The sequence below is a fragment of the Diospyros lotus genome, chromosome 13 (genome assembly GCF_014633365.1).
Source record: "Diospyros lotus cultivar Yz01 chromosome 13, ASM1463336v1, whole genome shotgun sequence".
Taxonomy (NCBI): domain Eukaryota; kingdom Viridiplantae; phylum Streptophyta; class Magnoliopsida; order Ericales; family Ebenaceae; genus Diospyros; species Diospyros lotus.
This window is the reverse complement of record NC_068350.1, coordinates 2,305,830-2,318,404: the sequence shown is the minus strand read 5'-3', so window position 1 is coordinate 2,318,404 and position 12,575 is coordinate 2,305,830. Positions and strand designations below refer to the sequence as shown.

Here is a 12,575-nt window from a genome sequence, read left to right as displayed (position 1 = left end):
CCTATATCCTGAGGACAACATTTACATATAACTTAAATCATAAAAGTCTTACAACTATGCATAAAATTTACATAACTAATTTCATATAATACAATTGAAACTAGGGCAATTTTGTAACTAGGGATGGAAACTTTCTCCGAAAAAAAAAAAGAAAAACAAATAGGGATGGGAGCTTTGAGGACCACCTTGTGTCTGTAAAATGGGGGATGAAGTTAACAAGGACAGCGCGAGGTTGTTCCCCACTGAGGCAGAGCAAGAATGTGACAAAACATCAAGTGTTTTGTTCAGTAATTTTACTGTTCCAATGCCGCATTGCAGGACAACTCTATATGACTATAATAGTACCCATTGCCACTTGTTGGCAATGATAATACTTACCTAATTATATATCATAAAACAAATAATATATTCCATTAACATTCACAACACTCATCGAAAGGACTACCATTTTATATTCTTTAATGCCTGTCTTGGCCATTACCAAATCTATCTAAACACGTGATGTAAAAGCTTGTACATGCTGCACCAAGTAATATAAAAAACCTGTGTAATTTCAGTTTAGAGAGAAGTCTAATTGCTTATAAATCAATACAATAACAAAATAACATATTAAACTTTCATTTTATTAAATAGAGTAAATTATATAAATTTTAACTTATCAATCATCATATCTATATATATATATATCTATTTATAATTTTATCTTCTATAAAATTTTCATAATTCTTATCACGTCTAAACATTTCTTACTCAATTTTTATTATTTTTTAAATAAATATTTATTCTATTTCATCTCCTCTTCCCACACAAAATTTATTGTCCATCTCTCGTACTATCAAAATTTCTTAATTGTATTTAACCCTATCCTGATCTTCAATGTTTATTGACAGTTGGTGAGGAAAGCTGTCAAAAAACCAAGGGCAATATTGTACTCATGCAAGTGGCGGGGGAGCTATAAATTGCAATCCGAGGACAGATCCTTGACCATAGTCCTAAAGCTTCTTCAAACTCTGTAGTCTTTCTCTTTCTCTAGCGAAAATGGTGTCCAGATGGCTAGTTCTAGTGGCTGTTCTGCTCTTCTGCATTTCCCAGGTAGAGATTACATTCCTAGCCTGCGCTTCTATGCTTCTCAAAACTACAGTTTCTTGACTTGAAAGTGTGACTGCAGGGATCATCTGATGCAGAGATTGAAGCCCAGGTTCCATCATCAACATCACCAATTCCAACTTTCTTTTCTCAAGTTTCTTAACCCACGGAAGGGGAAAATGATATTTCTACAAAATTTTACTATATAAAATGTCTATGATCTCATAAGTCACTTTTAACTAGCACGATGGTGAGGAGCTGTGGTCTTACAGGTTCTAAGATGGTATTAAGTATTAACTGTGTTTATTCAAATCTCAGGTGGTGAAAGGAGCTAACAGAAGGCTCTTGCCATTTATGGGTACTGCTTTGAACACTCTTCTCTTTCTGGGTCTCTTTTCTTGTGTGTTGTGAAGGCAGTGTATAAAATGGAAGTGAATTTTGGTGTTGGCAGACTGTGGAGGGCTGTGCAAGGAGAGGTGCAGCTTGCACTCGAGGCCAAACGTGTGCAACAGGGCATGTGGCACGTGCTGCGTCAGGTGCAAGTGTGTGCCTCCAGGGACTTCAGGGAACAGGGAGGTGTGTGGAAGGTGCTACACAGACATGACCACTCATGGCAACAGGACCAAGTGCCCCTAATCTATGCCTCTTCTCGTAAACCCTATCTAAAATGTCTCCATCCAAACATAAGACCACCAACCCTTTGTGCTTAGTTTTCTTTTCTCTATAGTATGGTGTAGCTCTGTTCCTTCAAATTTTAGAATATGTTTCATGTGATGGCTTGCAGCCTCTCTCTCTCTCTCTCTCTCTACACACACACACACAGACGCGCATATCTATCCCTGTGGTCTGTTGTTGGAATGGTTAATTAGGCAACTGAAAAGGTTTAAGCTAACATCCAAGTGTTAATGATGTATACCCAAGGCCATTCCACGCTTATGTGCAATCTCTGACTGCAAGAATATCATGCGGAAACTGGAGTCAATATACTTGGCCAAAAAAAGATACAGGAGCCAATAATTGGAAATAGAGAAAGTCAATAGAAAACCCAGAGGACATGAGAAATGATGGAAGTCAATAGAAATATTTTTAGACTGAATTTTATACTTGGTAATTAGCTTAAGAAATTATAGTAGATATTTCATTATTTTCAAAAAGAACATTAGAAATAATATATTATTTTTTTAATATTTTTTTGTATAAATCTTTCCAGAACTTGCGAAAACAAACAAAAAGTGTTAAATACTCAAAATATATGCCATATTAAACAAAAAATGATATTTTCTTTTCCCTTTTGTTTCTATTAAACAAATCCTTACATCAAACGTATCCTAATGTTGCATTTGAAACCAAGGTTTATGGCATCTCCCCATACCACCAGAGAGAACTAGGATATGGCATCCGTCCCATCCCATGATTAGTAACTTACAAAGGATTGCCCCTGAAACCCTCCTACGTTATGCTAGAACTCTTATCACCCCTTGATGACGCCTCGTTTGCTTTGTTGTAACCTACCAAAAAGTGAGTGACAGACATCAGATCAAGTTGGTATAACTTGGTATTGTATCCGATAAAACTTAATAGCAATCAAGTCTCCAATTTTGAGTACAACGCGTTGCTGCCAACGCCCCTATCAAACAGCCATCACAAGCCAAACCTCTAAAACAGGGATTAGATTTTATGTTTTGCTGATGGGTCTGCCATCCTCGGAGCATAGGATGACGCCTCACTTTGCTGGAGTCGTAAAATAGTCATTTTTATACATAGTTTTTCTCTTATTTGCAAATAGGGTACTTCTATAATTTGAATCCATAACTTTTTTTATTCATAAAAGAATAACCTTGACTATTGCTAAAACGGTAAAAAATGTGTACCTCTCTTCTTAAGCTTATTACGGAAGCTTCTCTTCCTGCTAAATGCCTTCTCCTGCAGCGATAAGAAAAGGCCCGAGACAAGCCCAATGAAGTATACATGTTATTGGATTACTAGATTTCAACTATGTAGAAAACAATACGTGTCTTCCTGATTCCAACAATTTCAGAACAGAAATTTTGTTCACACAATCGCAGAAATCCCTGGGGATTTGTGAAAAAACCAGAATGTGCTTGCGCTTTGGATTTAGTAAAAAATGTTGAAGTGTAAGTATCAAAACGTACTTAAAAAATAGAATAATGTTATTGGTACACCTTTGTGTATACCTTGGGCTACACAAAAGTGTACCAATAACAAAAATATCCCTCATGAGACGTATAGAGGTGCGTGACGCGCATGGAGAGGCGCAGGATATTTTGATCATAATACCCCTTATGTAGTCCAAGATGTACAAAAAATGATGTACATGTAGCATGATTCTAAAAAATATTACCACAGGCTGGCACAGATTCCCAGCTTGACGAACAGCAGCAACAAGTTCTCGATTTGCTTCAGTGTACAGGCTTGTAACAAGTCCGTGTTGGCCTGCTCTAGCAGTCCGACCAACCCTATGCAAGAAATCTACAGCAGACGTGGCAAATTCTGCCTAGAATATATCACAAAATTCAAAGAGTTAGTGACAGAAAAAGCAGATTTTGGAGAAGCGCTATTAAATCAATCTACAAGGAAGAATCTAAACGGAGCACATCTAAGAAGAGGATACTTTCTCTCTGAATCAACTAAATTTTTGAAAAACAACCATGACGGAAATCTACAATAGCACATTCTGCCCAGAACCTATCAGAAGATTAGAGGTAATTTTCTAAAATATGAACCATGCGATAAGATATGTTTTGACAAAATAATGAGGGGGGAAAGGGTTTAGTTTTACAGTCAATTTCAGATGAAACCTGAGGTCTGTGCAGAAAGTCATAATAAACCAGGTAAATTCCACGTGGCCCCTGAGGTTTGGCTAAAAGTCATCGACCACTCCTGTGTTTTTGGAAATAAACCAGATTCTTGAGAGTAATAGGAAGCAATGCCTTTGTTTGGTCAAGATCTCTATGTGAATGTCTGTGTCAGCAAATCATATACTTGTTGTAGAAGATTTAGCTCAACCTCAAACATAAAGCATGGACAAGCACATATAAATACAAAGGAACAAGTACAAGCCATACTACAAAGGAACAAGTAAAAACCATTCGATGGATAAAGCTAAGTATGCCAAAACTGCTATTTGAAGGTCATTCCCATCCTGAGTTTAGAGTTTTTCTACCTGGTTTTCGTTAGACAATCACTTTAAAAGGTTTATCACCCAGAATACTGTCGCTTTCTCTCACAACGTAACAAGTAACAACCATCACTTGATTTGGCAAGTACCTGAATAACATGTGAAATATTTGGAATGTCGAGTCCACGTGCAGCAGCATCAGTACACACAAGAATACCGCCTTTCTGTTGGAAATCAACTAAGTTCTTTGTACGTTCTTCCAAAGAGGTATCACTGTGGTACCGGAAGCATTCAAAGCCAGACCTTATCAATACCTTAGCAACTGCTTCAACAGCTTCAACTGTGTTTGCAAAAACCATTGTCCGAAACACACTGGAACCTGAATCAAACACTTTTGATTTGAAGCCTTGTTTTAAAGAATCTATGAGAACATCCACCTGTGTATCGACTGTAACCTCGATCCACCTCTGCTCCAATCTGAAAAAGAAAATGTATTATTCATTATTTGATTAAAACCAATATTATTTCCATTTCTTGAAGATGTGTATAACCAAATGGTTTTTGGAGTAACAGTTGCGGCATCAAATCATGAAAGACTTGACACATTTATTCTTAAACATATGAGCACACCTCATCTTCAGGCAAGAACTGGACATTAACAGAAGAAATTTGTTGACATTAGACACTAACTAATTTGGTAAATTACACTACCCAGCCTGAAGTTCTGATAAGAGGAAAAACACAAAATTCCTGCAATATTTTAGAAATTACAATGACTGACTACCTTTTGTAAGAGATCCTCCCAGCTGGTTAAAGGTACCAAATTACCACCTCAGAGGAGCATTAGTACACCACGAATTACCCCATTGCCCACATGCACTAATCACCACAAAATCTCAATACTGTCAACTGAATAAGATTACTTCAAATGGTTGACAACCGTTTACACCCTCTAGTCTTAAATCGTTGTCCTCCCTGATGATTACACCATGTCAAACATTGGTGATTTTCTGCTCCACTCATACTGATGAGAAATTAGAATGATGAATTTTAATTCCTGAAATTAGGATTTAAGTGTTATTTAAACTTTGGAATTTAGAATTTAGATTTTATTTCAATAAGATTTATTTAGATTTTATCTTTTATTTTTTGAAGATTTATTTGGAGATTTGATTAAATCTCAGCTTTATTTTTAATATGATTTGTTTAAGAAGCTGATTTATCTTTAGCCTATAAATAGGCTTGGTGGATGTACTCATAGGAGATTGACTTGGAATGTACATTGAGATTTCTTCCCTTTGCTTCCCTGGTTGAATTCTTGATCCTCTCTTCTTCCCTCTTTCCTTGACTCTTTTCCCAACTTTCTGCAATTTTTCTTTGCTGTCCCACATCACATAGGTGGTGGTGTTGGTAGTGAACAAAGATATGTTAATTGGTATTGAAGATAAAATATTGTGGGCCTCCTTGAAGTTAGACAATAGTTGGTGCAAATTACATTAATTTAGCCACCAAGAGTGGGTAATGGGAGGATTATCATAGTGAGTTCAAATTGGTAGAACAAAAATAAAATAAAGATCCCACGAGCAACCATCACCACCCCATCAGTCAATCCCCCAGCTGTTAGCAATCACAAGCTACCCAGCACAAACCCCACATTTCTGAGCTGTCACTCCCACATTCTTCAACTACCACCATCGCAACTGTTAAATATCCTACAAACCCTTTGCACTAGTTAAGGACGTGCAAGTTGATATCAAAATTTTCAATAGGGATAAACCAATGACTAATGATGAATATTTTGGTTATGATAATGCTGAGAGATTAGGTAGCTATGGAGCTAGAATTGCCATCAGAATCTGCTACAGCTGCCAGAGAATGTTTGGGATTGGCTTTAAATTTCACGTGTGTGTTTCGACAGGTAGGGATAAGATTTCTGGCTTGGAGAGAGGATGTGTGCAATTTTTACTTCCACACCCAAGTTCTATGACATTCTATAATGTCGGTATACATATAGTGTATGCGTGTGCAGGGGTGTATACATGAGCCTAAGGTGTGAGAGCTTTATAAAATTATCTAACTGATCTTTAACAAATGGTAGCTGAAATAATTTTAAAAAGCATCCAGCAAGCCAATTGATCACAGGGGTTAACTGAGCCAGTGAGTGCCAATAGAGAAGCATGAGTAATATTAATTGCAATAGAATCTAGAAAACCATGAGAAATAACAGACAGTGAACAGGAACTAGGATTATACCTTGGATTGTGATGATGGAGATAATGTCCGCTGACCCAACTGGCATCTGGAAACATCCTTTTCAACACTCCCCCAGCAGTTTTCTTTCCATTAACTGGAAGGGTGGCTGCAACAAAAATATACTGCTTGCTGCGCTCATAGATCTTCCTTACCCTTCTCCAGTCCTTTCTCTTTGTGGACTCAGCTTCAATCCCTTTTATTAAGTCTTCAACATCAGTAGTTCCCTCAGCACCATCTTCCTCTGCCAAGATGAGATCAGTCAGCTGGTCTTTATCTTCATGAACTTCAATATCCACAAGAGAATCAGAACAAGAGTCCACAGGCTTGTCAACTTCAGAACTTCTCATCCCAGACAGCAGCTTTTCGTCAAAACGAAGCATGTTTATAAGACGGACAACTTGATTCTGAAAACTCCCACAAAGCAACATGTCTGCTTCATCAAACACCTACATATTATGATAATTAGCAACAAAATTGCAATTTTTACACCAAGTTAAGGAAAATGAACAGAGGCGGAAGAAGAATTACCACATATTTCACACCACGCAGAAAATCAGAACGGCGGCACTTCTCTTGATCAACAGCAAACAGGTAATTCAAAAGAGCGACAGGGGTAGATGCAATTATGTCTGGTTCATCAACTGGCCACCCCTGCAGTCAATTTTCTTTTAGTTGTAAAGTCAAAATATAACATGTAGAGATGAAATATGGAGGGTTTGACCTTTGATAAATAAAACAGAGTACCAAATAGATAAAGTGTAATATCAAGGCACAAGAACTAGGATGTGAGCACCTGTCTACCGCAAAGAGCAGTAGCCCTAAGAAGGGGTTTGCTGTTCTCATCATATAGAGAGTTAGCCATCCGAACCACTTGCTCACACAGCATGACATTAGGGCAAAGAATGAGAGATCGCCTATGCTGAAGGCTCAATTCATGGTTGGCAGTTACAGAACAATCAGGTGAAGTAGATAACTTTTCCATCAGAGGAACTAGGTAACCGTGTGTTTTACCACTACCTGTTTCTGCTGCAACTACTACATCGTTTCCTGAAAGTATAGCTGGTATACAAGAAGCCTGAAATGCAAGGAAAACACCTCAATAACTATCACAAACTCATCAAAAGAAAAAGAGAGATGCAGGAAGGACAACCCTGCCACCACAAACCTTCAAATGGAATAGAATGGAGGGGAGTACTCATATGCTCTAACATCAATTAAACATTTAACGCGAAGACACGTAGACCCACATCCAAACACTAGCAATCTTCTTTCTTTCTAGGTTTTATGTAAATCAAAAATATCTTTATGCTTTATCTTAGCTAATTTTTCGTGACTGCGCTATGGCAAAGGGTCAGCACGTGTCCAGTAATCACTTGGAATCAGTCCATAAATAAGTTCTTGCCGCTTTTCTTTCTTCTGCCAGTCCAACCGATCCTCTCACTAGTAAGCATTTAATAGACCTCCAACTGTAATTTCTCACTTCAAATGGTAGATATAAGATTGTATACGCACAAAAGCAAAAACCACGGGCAATTGATTGCGTTTCACATGACACCTAAAGCAAAGCTATAAGCCATCATATAAGATGCTAGTCGGTTCCTAGAAAACATCGGAAGGGAAAGAAACGCAGAGAAAGCAAATCAATTCCCTTGAGACTATAAGAAACTGAGTTCATTAATTGCACGATTCCATTGACTGGATTGGCAAAGCAACGAAACATAATGGAAAGTGGGCCGGCACCTGAACGAGAGAGGGCCGGTTGAGGCCCGCGTTAGAGAGAAGTCGAGAGAGCCGATCGGAGACTCCAAGAGACGTCCACGAAACGCTGTCTTCGGCGAAGAACGTGTCGCCTCCATTCTTATCGTGCGCCGCCTCCGCCGCCACTGCAGCAGTGGAGGCCCCAAATGACCTAATTCTACCACTCCGCCATGGTTGGTTGAGCGAACACAATCTCACTCTTTTCGAAGTAAAAGAAGAAGAAGAGGAGGAGAAATGTTTGCTTAAAGGTAAGAGGAGTCTTGATGGAGGAGAAGATAATCTGCAGAAGTGGAGCATTGAGACACGGCGTTTCTGCACAATCACAGAGCTTTGCTTCTCCTTGGTTTGAGCTTCCAGAAGGGATTGTTCTGCAATGGGTTTAAGGTTTTGGCTTTTGTTCGCGGAAGATAGGGGTTTCTCTCTCTCCCTATAGTTTTACATCTTTTTATTTAAAATTTTTTATTATTTTAAAAATATATCTAAATTTATAATTTTAAGTGAATAATAAATTTAGAGATATAATTAAAATAAAAAAAATTAAAAATATAATTAACTCAAAATTATATAATTCAAATGTATTTTTAAAATAATAAAAATTTCAAGTGTCTAAATGTAAAAAATGTAAAAATATGGGTTAAAATATATATTTGACTAATAAAAGATAGAATAAAGATGGATGAAAATACATATATATATTTATATATACCTAAAATGTAAAAAAATTGATAAAAGCAAAGCATGAGATAGTTCTTTATAATAATTTTTTTTTTTTTTTGGATAACATAAAAAATTTGAGGAATTCATTGATCATAGAAAGTATTCGATTTGGATTTATCTTATATTCCCTAAAATTCACAATTTACTTGCTTTACAGTTTGAGGGGAACGAAAATATTCGTCACTGATATAATTTTGTGGAGCTTGACCTGTTGAATAAACACAAGTGATTGTATAATTTCCCATGAAAATAAATCCAAACACATGATTTCGCGATATCCTAAACTTTCATGTGTGTGTGGTGGACTATCTATGTTTATCTCAAGAGACTATGATACTTTTTATTATACGATAGTTTTAGTAAATAAATTATAATATATTTGAGAAACTTAATATTGTTGCACTATAATCTCTTTTTTTTATCAGAATGTAAATATGTATATTGATCAAAAAAATATATAGTATATCATCAGGCGTATCTGGGACAATAAGAGAAAACAAAGCTACTGAGCCTTAGTTAGAAATTTCTACTGGATTAAAACATGGAGATACAAAGAAAACATAAATTTATATACAAAGATTTTAATCCTATAAATAATGCCCCCAACACGCTTCATTTTTTCAAATACCACACGATTCCGCACAGCCCAAATTTGGTAAACAGTAGCTGCCAAGGCCATCCATTTAACTCTCCCTCTAGCTCCTCGTTTAATCCATTTCAGCGCACTTGTGACAGTTGACATGGCACGAGAGATTCCCAGCCAACCCCGAATTCTACTCCATATGGAAGAGCTTACCGAACATTGGAAGAACAAATGCGTCAATGACTCCCCAGCTGAACAGCAAAGGGGACAGGCACAATCAATTTCCAGAAACACCAGCTTATCCTTTCGTTAGGAGTTTTGCTTTGGCACACAGACATAATATGAACGCTTGCTTAGGAACAGGATTGGATTTCCGAACAACAGACGCCCATCCAACTTTCTGTCCTTTGGGCCGAAAATATTCATGCGCAGCTTTTGTATTCAGGGAACCATTTTTAGTCCATCCAGTTAATATATTTGAGGGCTCGGCATAAGAACCTCCAGCATTTATAAGTGAATCTCTTATACTCAGCAACTTTTGTTGTTGCGATATAATCTTAATCCGGTGGTTAATGAATCTCTCAATAATTTTTGGAGAGATCTAAAGTTGTAAAATTAGTTTATTTTGGTTAGTAAAAACTCTTGTGATGGGATTTTAGGATGTTGAGTCAAATCGTGTTATTTTTTTTACATGTCATTATTTTTCTTCTTTAATTTTTAGTTATCATTCTTTATTTGCTTTATAATATGAAAATGCCATGTCTCTTTATTATAGTTTGAGGGCATATAATTTTAATTGGTGTCATAATCAAGTTCTTGAATTTCATTTACTTTTAACTAACATCTTCCATTACAATAATAAGATATGAAATATTAATTCCACCGAATAAATCCTAACTCGATAATTATTTTTATCCATAACCATGACTATTTCTTTTATGACACAACTCATATAACCCTTCTGTTAAACTTAAAATTATAACAAACAAGAAGTGTTATAACTTTAGACTAAAAGATTATATGAACTTGAAATGCCAGACTGAAATCAAAAGAAGTAAACAGCAAGCGTCTACCCAAAATTTAGACCAAAAAGATTGCACCTTTTCACATAAAAAAAAAATGAATTAAAGCTCTCAAATTTTGAAGATTGAATTAAATTAATGATTCATCTCCATGGACAAATATGCAGCATATTTATCATAATAACAGAATTCTTTTACACTAAAAAAATACCCTCAAATACTACAGAGAGCAGTCCCTTGGTAGCATCTCTTGTACTAGGATCTAAGATCTAATATTCTAATAATATGATGCTTGACAGTTGCTTAGGTGATCCTTTGTCATACTATCCACGAGTGTAAACCAATTTGATGATGCTATCTTGATTGGCTAATGTGCCTATGTCTACGCTTTTGCCACTCAAAATGTATGCCCTGTCACCTGGTCTCCAGTTACAGAGCAGAAGCTGTAGGGCAGGACAGGTAATGGATTTGACACTTCCATCTGGCTGCATCCAATAAGTTTCAGCATGTTCGTTCAGCAAAACCAGGTGCAATAGCATCATCTTCGTGCATCGTGATGAGCGATGATTTACCTCATTCTCTGGGCCTGCGGCTGCCAAAAGATCCATTGGCAAGAATGAATCATCAACTAGGCCTGCCTTTTGATCTTCTGCGCTTACCGAGAAGTTTCATCATGTTGTCTGTGACGTCGGGCGGGGAGTTATCACCTTCATCCCAACTTTTGTCAGAGGTATGAGTCAACCAGGCCAATGCTTCTATAGCAGCATCCCGCTCTGCATGCCGTTTGCTTTCCTTGGGCTTCCCCACAAATTGCATTCCCTTAAACTCAACCAGAGCTCGGAATTCATTTGTTTTGAGATGCTTGGTCTTGTACTTGGGCGGTGAGTGACCTGCCCTCATCAACAGGGTTTGTAGCAGGCTCTTGGGGTTCGTCCCATCCCTTGTAAATCTCTCGCTGTCACTAGGCGCTTTAGGCTTCTTGCTTTCACGACCAAATACAAACCTTCCTTCGCACTGATCTCCAGATACCAATTCCTGAACAGCAAGCATGAGGTACTTTCCTTCCTTGTGGATGTCAAGGCTCCGATCTTGGAGCTGCATCATTGCAAGGCCATAATCACCAAACTATTGGCTCGACTTGAAAAGAACTTTTCCACACAAAAAAAGGCCTTTGTTTTTACTTCTACAACACTAATGCTATGCTTGGAACTAGGATTTGAGAGAGAAACAAGAATTACATGGACAGCAACAAAATTTGCATGAAAAATATTTCTACACTCTTAACTCCAATTGAAAGTTTTAAATTTAATATGTACCCAGCAGAATAATCATGTAAACATCTAATAAAGCTGGAAGAGAAAACAGATACTCTGAGTTGGGTTAATATAAAAAAAATAAAGAAAGCAAGGACAACAAAAGAAGACCTGCCGAGGAAAAAAAAATCTGCAAGGATACTGGCACCAATATGATAATATCTCAATACATCTACAACTTAGATTGAATGAGTTTTGGAATTTTAGGTCTTACCCAATCAAAGAACGGGTGCTTTCAGATTTTTAAGCCTCTATAGCATTTGAAGAAACTAAGGGACAGGGGGCATCGACTCTTTGAACTAGCATAACATCTAAAGTTGTATTATGGTGGTCTTAAACCAGTTGTAAACTTCATTAGAAATCTTTAATAACTACAACCTAAATCAATAAGAGTGCACTTAAGCATATAAACTTTTACAGTAATTACTCATACTGTGTCCTTTAGTGTGTTTGTCACTTCCATGGTTCAAGTATTAATTTTGATTCTCACCTGAGAATTGAATGTGCGGTTTACTTTGCAGTATGTGAAGGTTCACAAATTCCACACATACTGTGTCTGCATTTTTTATGGATTGCAATTTATCCTCTTTTGGAGAGTAAGTTTCTTTTGATACATTTGAGAACTAACAGGATTACTATTTAATCTTGCACTGATGAATCAACAAATATTTATTTATTCCTTTGTAAGTGAATGTGAACTATGA

General features: G+C 36.9%; 3 protein-coding genes across 3 annotated transcripts in view; 1 reads left to right on the top strand and 2 right to left on the bottom strand.

Moving 5' to 3' along the window:
• The first annotated feature begins 952 nt into the window (after window positions 1-952).
• Window positions 953-1,871, top strand: LOC127789203 (gibberellin-regulated protein 11-like). Its single transcript, XM_052318022.1, has 4 exons — window positions 953-1,092; window positions 1,169-1,198; window positions 1,405-1,444; window positions 1,538-1,871. The coding sequence occupies exons 1-4, from the start codon at window positions 1,039-1,041 to the stop codon at window positions 1,720-1,722; spliced, it is 309 nt and encodes a 102-aa protein (XP_052173982.1). The 5' UTR covers window positions 953-1,038; the 3' UTR covers window positions 1,723-1,871.
• Window positions 1,872-2,346: 475 nt separating this feature from the next.
• On the bottom strand, window positions 2,347-8,644 carry LOC127789202 (DEAD-box ATP-dependent RNA helicase 22). The gene is made up of 8 exons (XM_052318021.1): window positions 8,219-8,644; window positions 7,272-7,553; window positions 7,007-7,129; window positions 6,479-6,924; window positions 4,375-4,702; window positions 3,449-3,601; window positions 2,958-3,009; window positions 2,347-2,594 (listed from the first exon to the last, which is right to left on the bottom strand). Exons 1-8 carry the CDS (start codon window positions 8,531-8,533, stop codon window positions 2,536-2,538), a joined length of 1,758 nt encoding a protein of 585 aa, XP_052173981.1. The 5' UTR covers window positions 8,534-8,644; the 3' UTR covers window positions 2,347-2,535.
• Window positions 8,645-10,710: 2,066 nt separating this feature from the next.
• LOC127788476 (DExH-box ATP-dependent RNA helicase DExH3) overlaps window positions 10,711-12,575 on the bottom strand; it is a 36,316-nt gene continuing 34,451 nt past the window's right edge. Inside the window, exon 19 of the mRNA XM_052316789.1 lies at window positions 10,711-11,653. Coding sequence (XP_052172749.1) covers window positions 11,183-11,653 — 471 coding nt within the window. The 3' untranslated portion in view covers window positions 10,711-11,182. The remainder of the gene's footprint in view (window positions 11,654-12,575) is intronic.